General features: G+C 35.0%; 6 protein-coding genes and 1 long non-coding RNA gene across 12 annotated transcripts in view; 3 read left to right on the top strand and 4 right to left on the bottom strand.

Moving 5' to 3' along the window:
• LOC107042551 (erythroid differentiation-related factor 1) overlaps positions 1-453 on the bottom strand; it is a 5,339-nt gene extending 4,886 nt beyond the window's left edge. For 2 of the 3 annotated variants that reach the window (XM_015263618.2, XM_015263616.2), the window contains exon 1: positions 301-453. The gene's annotated coding sequence lies outside the window, so the exon portion shown is untranslated. Of the gene's footprint in view, positions 1-226 lie in introns of all 3 variants that reach the window. The other variant, XM_015263617.2, reaches the window with a different exon arrangement.
• LOC107042564 (galactoside 2-alpha-L-fucosyltransferase 2) lies at positions 376-3,347 on the top strand. 3 transcript variants are annotated; one of them, XM_015263648.2, is made up of 3 exons: positions 376-1,745; positions 1,813-2,109; positions 2,169-2,243. In XM_015263648.2, the coding sequence occupies exons 1-3, from the start codon at positions 1,282-1,284 to the stop codon at positions 2,227-2,229; spliced, it is 822 nt and encodes a 273-aa protein (XP_015119134.1). In that variant the 5' UTR covers positions 376-1,281; the 3' UTR covers positions 2,230-2,243. The 3 variants fall into 3 exon arrangements, with proteins under 3 accessions (XP_015119134.1, XP_015119133.1, XP_015119132.1); XM_015263647.2 differs by having other exon boundaries at positions 381-728; positions 1,019-1,745; positions 1,813-3,347; XM_015263646.2 differs by having other exon boundaries at positions 381-1,745; positions 1,813-3,347.
• On the bottom strand, positions 2,137-5,550 carry LOC107042557 (fidgetin-like protein 1). Its single transcript, XM_015263630.2, has 2 exons — positions 5,007-5,550; positions 2,137-4,912 (listed from the first exon to the last, which is right to left on the bottom strand). Exons 1-2 carry the CDS (start codon positions 5,189-5,191, stop codon positions 3,355-3,357), a joined length of 1,743 nt encoding a protein of 580 aa, XP_015119116.1. The 5' UTR covers positions 5,192-5,550; the 3' UTR covers positions 2,137-3,354.
• On the top strand, positions 4,871-7,048 carry LOC107042561 (serine--tRNA ligase, chloroplastic/mitochondrial). Of its 2 annotated transcripts, none has more exons than XM_015263636.2 (5): positions 4,871-5,101; positions 5,276-5,388; positions 5,497-6,251; positions 6,331-6,498; positions 6,601-7,048. In XM_015263636.2, exons 2-5 carry the CDS (start codon positions 5,356-5,358, stop codon positions 6,917-6,919), a joined length of 1,275 nt encoding a protein of 424 aa, XP_015119122.1. In that variant the 5' UTR covers positions 4,871-5,101; positions 5,276-5,355; the 3' UTR covers positions 6,920-7,048. The 2 variants fall into 2 exon arrangements, with proteins under 2 accessions (XP_015119122.1, XP_015119123.1); XM_015263637.2 differs by having other exon boundaries at positions 4,871-5,023.
• On the bottom strand, positions 6,980-9,671 carry LOC107042562 (protein krasavietz). Its single transcript, XM_015263639.2, has 3 exons — positions 9,491-9,671; positions 7,980-9,101; positions 6,980-7,893 (listed from the first exon to the last, which is right to left on the bottom strand). The coding sequence occupies exons 2-3, from the start codon at positions 9,088-9,090 to the stop codon at positions 7,742-7,744; spliced, it is 1,263 nt and encodes a 420-aa protein (XP_015119125.1). The 5' UTR covers positions 9,091-9,101; positions 9,491-9,671; the 3' UTR covers positions 6,980-7,741.
• Positions 9,484-15,286, top strand: LOC107042550 (phosphoribosylformylglycinamidine synthase). Its single transcript, XM_015263615.2, has 5 exons — positions 9,484-9,757; positions 10,439-11,190; positions 11,286-11,427; positions 11,533-11,683; positions 11,770-15,286. The coding sequence occupies exons 2-5, from the start codon at positions 10,925-10,927 to the stop codon at positions 15,219-15,221; spliced, it is 4,011 nt and encodes a 1,336-aa protein (XP_015119101.1). The 5' UTR covers positions 9,484-9,757; positions 10,439-10,924; the 3' UTR covers positions 15,222-15,286.
• LOC114841449 lies at positions 10,525-15,595 on the bottom strand. The gene is made up of 3 exons (XR_003783118.1): positions 15,314-15,595; positions 14,980-15,210; positions 10,525-12,286 (listed from the first exon to the last, which is right to left on the bottom strand). It is a non-coding gene; the product is annotated as an uncharacterized LOC114841449 (long non-coding RNA).
• Positions 15,596-15,612: the final 17 nt, after the last annotated feature.

Raw genomic sequence — 15,612 nt, forward strand, 5'->3', positions numbered from 1 at the left:
TTCAAAAATTTATTTTAAAAAAAGTACTAACTAGCAAATGTTTTTTATTAGCTCGCAATTTTCTTCAAAACTACTTCAATGAGGAAAAAAATAAAAATTTGGAATATCTATACATGAGGGGCTAATTGATCGGATCGGAGTTTTCTACGCGGTGGTAGGGATATGTATATATATAAATGGTAGAATACTGGTAATTTATCTCTAAATGATAAAAAAGGTAAATAACTGGTAGGTAGAAAACCCCTCCGTCCAACTATCACTGCAGTAACCCTCGTGACTGAATTTCACGAAAGATTATACCTTGCACTGACTCTTTATCACTGGCATTTTTTCTCTTTTATCTCTCATTATTTATTGTGTCTATCTATCAAAACTTCTACGGTCCTGACGCGACAATGTGCGACCATTTCTCACTAACACATCGCGCGGTGGCCTGTGATTGGCGGCCATCGCACCGATACGGTTTCGTACGGTTTGCGCTTGTGAGTCAGAGGATTCATAAACATAAAAATAATTATATTCTATATTGCATTACACACGCACAGACCAAGTAGTCATTGGAAAACAGATTGTCATAAATGACAATTTCTCGGATAGTTTTTGTTGATATATATATATATGTCATAATATGTCTACAGTGGCTCTACATATGTATCATCATCAACACACAATGAAATAAGAAGAATACTCAGTTGTAAATACCATTGATAGGTTGGATTCATATTCAGGTATCATATTTTCCCTTTCAGAATTTTTGAACATTTCAATATGTAAGTCACACATCTAAACTGCTTTACAAAAAGCGCATTCGATTGATGAATCTTCCACGATGATTAAGCATTTAGAGCTGATATAGTTATTGATCAATGCTATTTGCACCTGCATAATTTATACACACGACTTGCATTTAGTGAAGCTTCCTCTGCTTATTGACTACTTCAATCGATCATACTATATACGTTCAAAATAATAAGCATTTACAATGTGTGTCCAATAATTAAGTAAGTAATTAATTAAGCCATTCTACGTGAACTCAACTGGAAAGGCCATTCTGGAGGATAACTATTAACAATAAAAGAAAAACACAAAAAAATAGAGCCTGTGAGATGGAGAATTATTAATTGAAATGTAGAAATCAACATGTTGGAGTATCAACTCCATGAATATAGTTAGTATTGATAAAAGGCAAATGGAGAATAAATGGATAAATGAACGGGTGTCTTGAGAGAATAAGACAAACACAAACCAAATAACAGGAAAGGAGAGAAAATAGAAAAAAAGATGACTCATATGCAGCAGCACATACTTGCTAGTGCTATAATACTGGCACTTGTCGTTGTATGGGGCATCCACGTCTTCTTGTTTCCAATGTATACCTCCAATCCACCGATGAGACACACAAAAATATCAATTTATGAACAAGCATTGTGCCGGGGCAATGTCAAGTACATAAAAATGCCAATTGAATGGAGGAATCCTTGTCCCAAATATGGTATTGTATCTGCTGTCCAGGGTGGTCGTTTGGGAAATCAAATTTGGGAATATGCATCGGTTTGGGCAACAGCTAGGAGAACTGGACTCGAACCATTTATGCCAAGATGCATTTTAAAAACATTACAGCAATATTTCGATAATCTCAGTATACCGCCATTGAGTTACATTGGCAGATGCACTTTGGATATTGGCCAAGTTGTCAATTCTTTGACTCAATGGAATAGTACTGAACAAAATATTATCATTCCAAGGTAATGGAGTAATTTTAAACTTATTTTGATTATTTTCATAATTTATATTAATTTATTAAATTTCTAGACATGCGGCATACTGGAGTTTGATTCTAATGTGGCTTGATGATGTTCGAAGGGAATTTACCTTGAAACCATCATTAAAAAAATATGCAGAAATGCGTTTAGCTGATGTTGCCACAACATTCAACAAAAGTACACCAACTTTTGTTGGCATTCATGTGCGAAGAACAGACTATGTGGATTACTTATGGCAAAAATTAAAAGTTCGACCAGCTCCAGTTCGCTACTATCTATCTGCCATGGAGTATTTTAATAGAAAATATGACAATGTCTTATTTATTGTTGCGAGTGATTCAATCAGGTGGTGTAGATATAATTTACGTAGCAATACTCATAAAATAACTTTCATTTCTGATATAGAGGCACGGGGAGTGGGCAAAGATTTAGCAGTATTAGCTGCTTGCAATCACAGTATTATTGATTACGGCACTTATGGATCTTTTGCAGCTATCTTGGCTGGTGGTGAAACGGTTGTTTACAATGTTTCATCATATTTCTCAACTTCGATGGCCGATGTACTGCCCAATTGGCGTATAATGAGTTAAATTATAAATTCAATCGGTAATATTAATTTTCTGTTAATTAACTACCCCATAACAACTCTTGGACCTAACACTTTCTGTGGAGAAATATTATTTTAGATTCATAAAGGATAATACTCATTAACATTAATGTTGATATGATGACAAAACGCCAAAATTTTCTTTGCCAAATAAATCAAGGCTTCCATAATCTCTATAATATTACAGAGGGCTCATTCTCAAGCATCGTAAGATCTGATGAAATTTGAATTTTTAATAATTAAAATCAATCCTCTCATATAATCTACCTGTATATAAATACAATTATTCCATCTGTGATTCTCTGTCTGATTGTGCCAAAAAAAAAAAAAATTCTTATATTTATAGAATAACTCGTGCATAAATGTTTCTGGTATTTTGAGAATTAAATTCTACAATATCAATCACAATAACTGCTAAGTGTGGGGATTTTAATGAATCCTGTACAATTTACCAATAATGTAAATTTTTTGTTGAATGTTTTTGGATCGTTAACGATCGAAGTATGTGAAAAATTCACATCTTTTCTTTATAAAAAATGTAATGATATTATCAAGTATCAATTATTGCCGTGTATTGCCATGTGACCTGAACATATACAATGTTAATAATTCCTCATATTCTAGAGATGAGAGATGTCAAAGTAATCCAAACATCATTTTTAGTGTGTATTTTAGCTCTTTGATAATGTTTGAATGACAAGTGGAAAATTTGTGCCTGTTTATTGGAAAAATGGTGAAATTAAAATTGATGTACAACTTGATAATATTCAGGTATACTTATAGCCCCTCACTCCTCATTGTGTATACTTTCTGTGATATATGAAAAGAGAAACAAAACAAAGCGTGGGGGAGGAGAAAATTGTCTAATTTTATGAGAAACTCATCCACAATTGCTTTTGAAAATTTATCTATGTACCTATAAAATTTATTGTAAAAGTGGAGATAATAGTTATAAGAATAAATATTGTTGTGAGGAACTGTGATTTATGTTGGAGTAGTACCAGCCGTTCCACTTCCAAATGTTTGATCCCACTGAATATAAAGATTTAAATCAGCCTGTGAAACGCTAGGTCTTACTAAAGTGATAGCTTGCTGAAAGTCTTCAAGGGTAACACACCTCACACTGTCTTTATGAATATTCTCAAGTTGATCAAATGGAATGCTCCTTATAGGTCCCATACTGGCTTCTTTACACAGATTGGCCATATCAGCTCCAGAATAATCTTGTGTTAGTTGAGCGATATTGATAACATCCGATTGAGTTAGATTGTGGCGTTCATTTCTCAAAAGATTTTCAACAATCTGTCTTCTGGCATTGCTTTCTGGAAGGGGAATATAAAGTCTCTTGACGAATCTTCGTCTAGCAGCTTCATCCAACTCTTGAGGTCGGTTGGTAGCCCCAATAACGAGAACTCTATCATCATCACCCGTCGTAGCTCCATCAAGTTGCACTAGAAATTCCGTCTTTATCCTCCTTGAGCTTTCGTGTTCAGTTTCAGAACGTTGTGTCAATAATGAATCAATTTCATCGATGAAAACAACAGATGGTTGATGAACCTTTGCAACAGCAAATAATGCTCTCACCATTTTCTCACCTTCTCCCACCCATTTTGATGTTAATGAACTAGCTGATATTGAGAAAAATGTTGATTTACTCTGGGAAGCCACGCATTTGCCAATTAGTGTTTTCCCAGTTCCAGGTGGGCCGAATAGCAAAATTCCTTTTGGAGGACGACGAAGACCAGTGAATATATCTGGCCGGAGCATCGGAAAAACAACAATCTCCTTGATAACTTTTTTAACTCCCTCCAAACCAGCAACATCCTCCCATTCAACAGTAGTTCCACCGTCCATTATCTCATTTCTTATTAATTCAATCATTTTCTCATCAATATTTTTCAATCTCTCATCACCATCACCACTGCCTACTTCTACTTTAATTGCATTATCAGTTTCAGGACGCTTATTATTATCTCTCTTGATAGGACACACAAACTGATTATTAATTGAATTTTTCCTTTTCAATTTATCAATATTTTTATCGTTAATTTGATGAATAACATTAGCTGTTCGAAAAATGCCCAAATTATTACTGTTAGTCCTATTTATTTCATCATGTTGTATATGACAATTGAGGTCACCGTCACTGATGGATGGAGATTTTGTGGCATTTATCCATTTCTTACGTTTGTCATATTTTGACATATCACCAGGAGCGTAGTGTTCAATTTTATTGAAATGATGCTGCTGTTGATTGAAACCATCATCAGTTCTATCAATGTTTTGGATGACTTTCTTGATATCTCTGTCTAATAAGTAGGAAAACCAACTGTCTTTGCAATGTTTCATTTGTTCTTTTCCACATGGCAAGGGCTCTACAAGATTGATTAATTCATTTTCCCCATTTTTGAGTCCTGATTTGAATAGCAGTCTTGTCGATATTATTTTTTCCTCATTTCCTAGTCGTTTCTGCTCATTTTGCATTCGCCCTGCATATTCCTCGAGATTTCTTTTTAAAAGGGTCATTGTAAAGTCACTCGATCTGTGTTAAAAATAGAAAAACAATGCAGCTTTTAGAATAAAAAATTTTCAATTCGACACATAAATTCTTGCAAGAAAAGAAATGATATACTCACAGCGATCGATTGTTGAGGTATTTAAAACCCAAAGTAATCCTCGAGCCATCAGAATTATTTTCACATTGTCGGGCTAAATTGAATGTCAAACTTTGGTAAGCTGACATGTACTTCTTGCCATCAACAGAGTCATCTTGTTCAATACTTGTTACACTCATGTTTGTAGTCGACTGACAAAATATCATTATATTAAATGAATGGAAAAGGGATTATTACTGTAGGATTATCCATTAGCAATGGTCTGTGTAATTGTGGTTTTTCAATTTCAGGTTAGGTTCACGTTATATAGTTCGTATGCATGGTATGCAGTACACACTTGGCGTAATAGTTGGAAATAATTATTGATAACATGGCCTTTAAGAGGAATTTAATGCATTTCGTGGTGAGAGATTATCTTTTTAAGCATGACTATTATTATTATTATTACTCGAAGAAGAAGAAGTAGAAAGAGAACAGGATTCGGGTATAAAAATTAATGAATTTTTCACAGCGTAATAGAAAAGAGCCGCGTATAATATCATCATCCAAGCTCAGTATACCGGAGACAAATTTCAACACTGACTTATTGTGCGATTCAAAGAATCGTGAAGCTATTGCAATGAATATAAAATGTAGAAAGGGTATTGGTGATGTGGATAAAATTTTGCAACTCTCCACGAATAATTCCACAGTTGACAAAATGGAAAGAACAATTGAGTTGGCTAAAGAGCTCAATAAAATACCAAATTTTACATTTCCAAAGGTATTGGAGTATGGAAACGAAGGCAAAATTATAAAAGAATGTACAAAGTATTCGACAAGGCATGATTTCAAACAAAAAACATTTATTGAATTGGCAAAATCATTGAAATTATTACGAATGGAAGATTTGGGCCCAATAGCTGGAGATAAAAGTTACATATTATTGGGAGATGTTGCTCAATTGGAGGAAGCTTTGATTCAATACAGCATTCGCAGACTTATGCATAATGGTTTTAAATTAATATCAGTGCCAGATGTATTACCAACACAAGTCATTGAAAAATGTGGCATGATTGTGGATGGTGAACGAACTCTTATTTATTCACTCGATGACTTGTATGGAGATGATCTCAGTTTGTCGGGAACAGCTGAAATGGCCTTGGCAACAAAACTCATCAATTCAAATATTGACTTTGAAAACAACTTACCCCTCAAATTGGCGGCAGTTAGCCGCTGCTTCAGAGCCGAAATATCAAATTCTGCTGAAGAACAGGGAATTTATAGGTATATATTGATCAGTGCCAATCCATTGATACATATTTCAAGTTGTATACATCTAATTGAAATTTTAACACTTTAATAGGGTTCATCAATTTACCAAAGTGGAGATGTTTGCCTGCACAAAAGAATGTGAATCAGATAATATTTTCAAAGAGCTGACTGAAATTCAGGAACGACTGTTCACAGAATTGGAATTGCCTTTCAAAATAATAGACATGCCATCTCACGATTTGGGCGCTCCAGCCTATAGGTGAGAGTACTTGTATTGTCACAAAATTCATCATCATTATCATCTATTGGAAACCATAATAATTGAAAATAGTGAATTTATTTATTAATTTTTTTTATTCAGAAAATTCGATATTGAAGGCTGGTTACCAGGCCGGGAAGCTTTTGGTGAATTATCGAGTTGCAGTAACTGTACGGATTATCAATCAAGGAGACTTAATATTAAATATAGAACTGTAAATGGTGAATCTAAATATGTTCATACGTTGAATGGAACAGCGTGCGCTATACCTCGTACTATAATTGCCATTTGTGAAAATTTTCAAACTAAAGATGGTAAGATACAAATTCCCGAGAAACTTGTACCCTTTATGAATGGAAAAAATGTTATTGAGAAGCAAAAGATTGCTGATATGAGAGATTATAAATATAAATGCAACTAGTAATAAAAAATTGAATTGTTGCCAATGAAAATAATGACTCAAAGAAACACACATTGAGTGAGCGCATTTTAAACAGTTTATATCTGTATATATTTTGTAGCCGAGTTTATAAAAGTATAGCACAAAATATTTCTTCTCCCTCTTATTATTATCATTATAATAATTGTTGTTATTATTATTATTATTGTTGTTGTTATGTGAAAAATTTACAATTGATATTGGCGCGGGAAAATGATCATACTGTGGTTTCACATAATGCTTTTCTGCCATTCGTAATCAATTTAGTCCTCGTTTTTGTAAATTGATTTAATTTATTACTCGTGTATGTATACAATTTCAGTTGTTATCTTCATTTTTTTTTATTGTTCACAGTATTTTCTGTTAGGGAATTGTGTAATTGTACAATTGGCATTTTTTCTATTTACTCATTTATTTTTTTGTTTTATTTACTCTTTAATTAATTCACCCATCACCCATGCATACTTGTCAATTATTTGTTTTTTATTGATTTTCCGTCGGCAATTACTCATTTTGAAACAAATTTCGGACAGGATTATTTTGACATTTTTTAAAATCATTATTTGTATCGAAATATGCACTCTTGGAGGTATCTAGAGAGGAGAATGCTGAAATTCATCATTTTGAAAATGAAGACAACGAAAATTTTCATCATTCAATTGAAAAAAAAAAAATGTTTTCTTTCGCTTGCTCGCATCGCACAATTTATTAGCATTATTTTTTGTTTTAATGATAAATTGTCTCTCTTTAGATTCACATTGTTAAGTAGTAGGAATGAGGGGGAGAGGTGAAGAAGAACCTACTTTAGTCTTCGTCTTCACCCGATTCAGATTCCTCCTCGGCATTTTGCAGCCACTCGACGAATTTTTTCATTTGGTCCAAAAACAGCATTTTGCCTTTGAGCGAATGTCCCTCCTTGTACCACTTCATTATTACCGCCTCCGAAATAACGTCCTCTGAAAAAATTCAAGATGAATAAATGACAATATGGTTATGAATGCAAGATGAATTTATAATTTATAATAAATTAAAATGAAATTACTTTTGTAGAAGAGCAGGACAATTTTTTGGAAGACTTTCATGAAATTCATATTCTCATAGCAAAACTCTTGAACCTTGAGTATAAGAGCGAGTTCGGATCTGGCAGTGGTAGTGAATGCGCCGAAAAGTGGTGTATAAATTTTCAAATGCTTAAGGGCTTGTTCAGCAACGAGTTCTTCCTTCTTATTCCATTCAGCTTGGCTCATAACAACTCCCCAAATGAGACCTATGACTTCGTGTTCGGGAATACAACTCTTGACTGCCATTTCTTTGAGATCAAGGACAATGTCTTTGATGGGTCGATTATCAGCCAAGTCATCAATAAGAAGCTGTTGGAGATCACGCTTTGCTTCTTGACTTGCCTGAGCTTTGTGGAGTTTAACGATATCAGCCAGTCCGACCGTCTCAAAAGTTGAACGGAAATACTCTTCAGTCCTCTTATTAGGCGGTACAAATTCCATCATTTTACCTTCAATCCCACCACGCTTCAGTGCAGTCATTAAACTTGGTAATCCTTTCTCATTTTTCCATGTTACAAATACTTCGAGAAGAAAGTCAAGGGCAAGATTATCTTTAACGAGATGTTCATTAATGAGTACAGAGAGAACAGTTGGTGGAACTGAACCATTTGATATCCACAGAGCTGTCATCCTAGCCAATTTTTTCCTCTCTTGAGGGCTGAAGCCCTTGATAAATACTAGTACTTTTTTCATCTCCTCCTCGAACATTTTCTCCAAGTATTTGTAACGACGCATCAACTTTATAAAAACTTGTTCATAATTCTTCAACGACTCCATGTCCTCTGGTTGTTCGAATACACAGGCTTTAGTCTTGACAAGTTTATCACCGTCTGAAGCAATGGAGCCGCCCGGTACAAGGAGACCCCCGGCAATGAGAATGTCAAATAATGCTTCACCATAACGACGATAGTCGAGTTTTGAACCTGCGGTGTCGAGATACTTGGAAACCGCCTCTAGATCGTTACCAGCCTTTTCCAAACCCAGTAGAATGGCATCTCTGAATCCAGTTGGATCATATTTTTCTTTTTCATCTCTCTTTCTGGTCTTTATACGTTGACCTGATAGTACTGGCTTTTCAATTTTCTGACTCATACAATAACCTTCTGAAATGACAAATAATGTGGGGAAAAAAAATTATTATTAAAAAAACCAAATATCCCTGTGTATCATTATTATTATTATTATTCCAAATAGCTCGAAAATGATTTCTTATTATTAATTAAAAATGCAAATAACACAATTTACGGACGGACGGACAATAATAACGCAAGGTTAAGTGAAAGACCACGATGGCTGTTGCTGGTACTAGAAAAAATCTCAAATCACATTTTCCCTCAAACTATTCAACTTCTCTCGGGCTTAATTCATTACCCTCGCCGGGCAACTCACGGCGTTAATTGTACCAAACATACAAATACATAGTGAGAATTAGTGTGCAATATATTTTCTAATGTCAAAAAATTCATGAGAATATATTTAAAAATGAACTTACTCTGTTGCACGTATTAATCGACAATAACGGCTCCTGTGCAGGTGTAGAATTACGAGGGGGCAACGCGAGGTGTTCCAAGGAGGAGTGGAGGACTGTGGGCACTTGGGGTCAGCGAGGCGAGAAGAAATAATAAAATGGAAACGGAAAGGGATGTACAGTTCGCCAACACAATATCTTTCCTACTAGCCTTAACTGACTAGGATCTGCCATTGGTCAGTCAAGAGTATCCCTAATCTCTCATTGGCCATGAGGCCCCAGTCAGCTGAGGTTAGTAGCCGCCAGAGAGCTTAACGTTGACGCTTGGAATAATACTCAATTTTACAAAATGTCGTCTGCTGCATGTGTAGGCGATGATCATTGGTAGTTTAAGCGGGTTTATTCAAGTCAAGCGCACCATAGTCGTGTATTTTATAACTAGACTAGATCACACACATTCCCTTTTTTTTAGCATGCATTCCCTTCTGCAGCATGGTATTCACTTATTAATAATCATCGATATCATTGAATTTTTTTCAATACATTCAATACTCAATGTCATGAAATCTTCTCTCTATAGAACATTTTTTATTGCAAACCCACAAACTTGGTCACTTTGATGCACATAACTCATTGAATTCTCATTTACTCAATATACAATGACAAATACCAATGATTTTTCAATATTGGACATTATTATTATTATATTATTATAATCAATAAAATAGAACCCAAAAGCAATGGATTATGATAGGCCCCTACCGCGTTGAATTTTTCTATTAATTTGTAAAATTACGAATCCATGAGTATCAGTGATGAATCATCATTTAAATTATCTTCAATAATTTCGATAGAAAAAATTTGGTATACATATAGCAGCAGCATGTCTTGCCAATTGTCTTTCTCCCTCTTTGACATAGTATACATATATATATATATATATATATATATATAGTACCGTATTTTGAATAGGGCCGTTCACGTGCGTCAAGAATCCACACCACCACAATATCTTCTATGGAAGATGGGACACGCGGCTGACGTAATTCTCTTACACATAATGGGAAACAGAAAATATATATAGCAAACTTTTATACAATTTTGTACAACACATTTTATTAAAGTAGAGAATGAAAAAATAGTCAAAAGAATCTATTGATGGCTAACATGTTTCAACATTAAAATCTTAGAATATACGTGCATTAGGAAAAATACTTATTTTTCGTGATAAGAAGATTGGCAAATCTGACCTCTCAACTCTTTCATCATTTAATATTGTTTATCGTGTTCGAACGTAATTAAAACTGTAGTGTGCTGTTTATTCTAGCTCTCATATTGAGAGAACTCAATCCAGCGCGTTCAATAGCTTGTATTGTATTATTTTTGATTAGTGTTCTAAATCAGAGTGAGGCGTGTTAATATTATTAATTATAATCGCCACGTGACACAATATCCAGCATGGTAATTCAACGATTTTACAAGAGTCCTGGACTCTTGTCGGGTCAGTTAACTAATAAAATTAATGCCGTGACTGCGATATCGAGTCTCGTTGCTACTGTAGAAACTGAATTATGTTATTATGTGGAAAGTACACTGCAATTGTCAAAAGATGAAATTAATCAGCTCACGTGGATACTCAGTCCACCCTTCCAATTGCAAAATATCAATACATCGAGCTTTGTAGAGCAATCGGATTGCCATATAATCATTGAAATTGGACCACGGTATGTGTGTATGATATTTTTTTCTTTTTTTTTCTTTTCTATTCCTTATTACCTTCTTAAAAACAACATATTATGCATTGTACTACTATTTTCAGATTGAATTTCTCCACACCATTTTCAAGCAATGCAGTATCGATTTGTAAATCCCTTGAACTCAGGAGCATTACCAGATTAGAAGTATCCACGAGATATTTCATCAAATGTCATGGAAAAATAGACAAAACATGTGAAAACGCGGTGAGTAATTTTTAAAATCATAATAACATGGTTGTTTTTATTTATTATATATAAATTTATGAATAGATGAAAGTTGATATCTATATATATATATTGATTAAACAGATTGTAAATGTACTTCATGACAGAATGACAGAATGTCGATACTTAAAACCACTTGAATCATTTGATCATGGATTTAGACCGGAAAGCTGGTTCGAAGTAGATATTTTGCATAATGGAAGATCGGCACTTGAGGATGTCAATTCAAAACTTGGTGATTATTTTTTTGTAACACTGCATTAAAAAAATATATTCAACAGTAATGATTGAATATATTTATTTAGTTGAGTTTAATTTTAGGTCTTGCCTTCGACAATTGGGATTTAGATTTCTACACAAATTTGTTCAAAGATAGATTGAAACGCAATCCAACGAGTGTCGAATGTTTCGATTTGGCTCAATCGAATAGCGAGCACAGTCGCCATTGGTTCTTCAAAGGGAAAATGTTGATTGATGGCAAAGAAGAGGAAAAAACACTTTTCGATATGATTACTGATACGCAAAATCATTCAAATTCAAACAACGTGATAAAGTTTGCCGATAATAGTAGCGCCATCGAAGGTTTCAGTGTTGATGTATTAGTGCCAAATGCAACAGACATTTGCAGTGAATTGACATTGAAAAATATCAAGAAACACCTTATTTTTACTGCGGAAACGCACAATTTTCCTACTGGTGTTGCTCCATTTAGTGGAGCAACAACAGGAACTGGAGGTCGTCTACGAGATATTCAAGGTTGCGGAAGAGGTGGATACTATATTGCTGGTACTGCCGGTTATTCTGTTGGAAATCTTCATATTCCTGATTATCAGCTACCCTGGGAAGTGTTAAACAAAGATGATATTTATCCTAGCAATATGGCAAGTCCAATCGAGATAATTATAGAAGCAAGTAATGGAGCCTCTGATTATGGAAATAAATTTGGTGAGCCAGTAATTTGTGGTTTCGCTCGAACTTTTGGTATGACAGATAAAAAACGAGGAACAAGAAAAGAATGGATAAAGCCAATAATGTTTAGCGGAGGATTGGGGACAGTTGATGGTAATATGATTGAAAAATTGAAACCTGAAAAAGGTATGGAAGTGGTGAAAATTGGTGGAGCAGTGTACCGAATAGGAGTTGGTGGTGGCTCAGCAAGTTCAATTGCAGTACAAGGTGATAATGCTTGTGAACTTGATTTTGGAGCAGTCCAGAGGGGTGATCCGGAAATGGAACAAAAATTGAATCGTTTTGTACGTGCCTGCACAGAAATGGCTGAAAATAATCCAATTTTGAGTATTCATGATCAAGGAGCTGGAGGTAATGGTAATGTTTTGAAGGAGATTGTTGAACCTGCCGGAGCTGTAATATTTACGAAAAATTTTGAATTGGGCGATCCTAGTATCAGTACCATGGAATTATGGGGCGCTGAGTATCAAGAGAATAATGCCATTCTATGCCATAAAAAAGACACTCATCTTTTGAAGAAAATTGCTGCACGTGAAAAATGTCCTATTAATTTTGTTGGCACTGTCACTGGTTCTGGTAAAATCATCTTATCAGAGGAAGATCATCCCAATTCTAGTAAATACTTGAATGATCATGTTGATGATGATAATAATATGATTAGGCATCCAGTTGATCTTGACCTTGAATTTATACTTGGTAAAATGCCACAAAAGATATTCCAATTGCAGAGAGAACAATTGCATAATGAGCCACTGATTTTGCCAAATAATTTGACAGTTGATGCTGCCTTGGAGCGAGTTTTACGATTACCCTCAGTTGCTAGTAAAAGATATCTGACTAATAAGGTGGATAGATGTGTTACGGGTTTGATTGCTCAACAACAGTGTATTGGACCACTTCATACTCCGCTAGCTGATGTTGCTGTCACAGCAATTTCTCATTTTTCAAATGTTGGAATAGCATCGTCAATTGGTGAACAACCAATAAAGGGTCTGATTAATGTTGCTGCTGGTGCACGAATGACTGTTGCTGAAGCAATTACTAACATTGTTTTTGCCAAAATTACTGACATCAGAGATATTAAATGCAGTGGAAATTGGATGTGGCCAGCAAAACTACGTGGTGAAGGTGCTGGACTCTATGAGGCCTGCAAAGCAATGTGCCAATTGATGAAACAATTGGGCATTGCCATTGATGGGGGAAAAGATTCATTGAGTATGGCAGCTAGAGTTGGCAGTGAAATTGTTAAATCACCGGGTACACTTGTCATATCTTGCTATGCACCATGTCCAGATATAGGGGCTGTTATAACACCTGATTTGAAATCTCCAGCCAAGGGTAAAATTGGCTCTCTTCTATTTGTTGATTTATCTAAAGGCCATAATAGAATTGGTGGTACATCATTGGCTCAAGTGTACGGTCAACTTGGTAATTCAACACCTGATGTTGAAGATCCCCAAAGTATTGTCAATGCCTTTCAAGCAACACAAGCTTTAATTGAAAAGGACAAAATTCTAGCTGGTCATGATATTAGTGATGGTGGCCTAATTACCTGCCTACTTGAAATGTCATTCGCTGGAATATCGGGAATTAATGTAAATATTTTGCATAAACATGAAAATTATAATTCACCCATCGAAATACTATTTGCCGAGGAAGTTGGATGGATATTGGAAGTCGATGAAAATGATGTTGATGAAGTAATGAATACATTTGAAAAATTACATGCACCAATATACAAGATTGGCCAGTCCTCTGGTCTCGGTCTCAATTCTGATATTATTATTTCAGTCAATGACAAAATACATGTTAAATCGACTGTCATCTCACTGATGTCAATCTGGGAAGAAACCAGTTATCAACTTGAACGTCGTCAAACTAATATCAAATGTGCTGAGGATGAATTCAAATTATTAAAAAATCGTAAAACTCCAATGTACACGCTGACATTCAATCCAGACATTCCCTCATTACCGAAACTCGAGTCATTATTCATCAGCTCTAAAATACCTGTCGCTGTTATTCGCGAAGAAGGAATAAATGGCGACAGAGAAATGATTGCATCTCTTAAACAAGTTGGCTTTCAAGTATGGGATATTACAATGCAGGATCTACTTGAAAATAAAATGACACTCGATAGATTTAGAGGTATTATATTTCCGGGTGGATTCAGCTATGCCGATGTTCTTGGTTCAGCCAAGGGTTGGGCAGCTACTCTACTATTTCAACCTACTCTACGTAAACAGCTTGATGCATTTGTTGATCGAAATGATACATTTAGTTTGGGTGTCTGTAATGGTTGTCAATTAATGAGTCTACTCGGATGGATTGGCTGTCTCAATGACTCTACTCCTAATCAGCAACCTAACATTGTACTAGATCACAATGACTCTGAACGATTTGAATGCCGATGGGCATCCGTGAAAATTGAAAAATCTCCAGCTATCATGTTGAAAGACATGGAGAATACTGTTATGGGTGTTTGGGTGGCACACGGTGAAGGAAGATTCACATTCCGCAATAATTATATTCTCAATCAACTCAGAGAAAATCAATGCTTACCAATTAAATATGTCGATGATGATGGTAATCCAACTGAAACTTATCCACTCAATCCAAATGGCAGTTTAGATGGTATTGCAGCCATCTGTTCGCCAAATGGACGACACTTGGCAATGATGCCACATCCAGAGAGATGTACTCAAATGTGGCAGTGGCCTTATGTTCCACCCTCCTGGACTAATCAAACATCACCGTGGCTCAAGATTTTCCACAATGCTTTTACATGGTGCTCTGCAAATTAATCGCATGTCCACTTGATGTATTTTTCATCAATTTTTCATACATTTCAATAAATCAAGACAAATGACTTGTTGTGTGTTTTTCTTCTTATTACCTGCTCTTTTCATTTTCCCTCATTATCAGATTATATAAGGTAGATGAACAAATACTGGATATATGTTTTGAAATAGATGGGCCAATATGTCATAGGCTTAAATGATATATCAATCTATAAGTACATATCAGAGCAGATTCTTGCATACTTATTTTGTAAAAATGTTATGTAAAAATGTAATGACAAAAATCCATTGCTTACGAAAACTTGAAAAAAAAAAAAAAAGTTTCAAATAAGAAAAATATTGAAATTGTAAACGCGTGATGGTATGCGCGCACACGTTTCCATCACGTGGTCAA

The sequence above is a fragment of the Diachasma alloeum genome, unplaced genomic scaffold (assembly GCF_001412515.2).
Source record: "Diachasma alloeum isolate Michigan unplaced genomic scaffold, Dall2.0 Dall_scaffold_00494, whole genome shotgun sequence".
In the NCBI taxonomy this organism is placed as follows: domain Eukaryota; kingdom Metazoa; phylum Arthropoda; class Insecta; order Hymenoptera; family Braconidae; genus Diachasma; species Diachasma alloeum.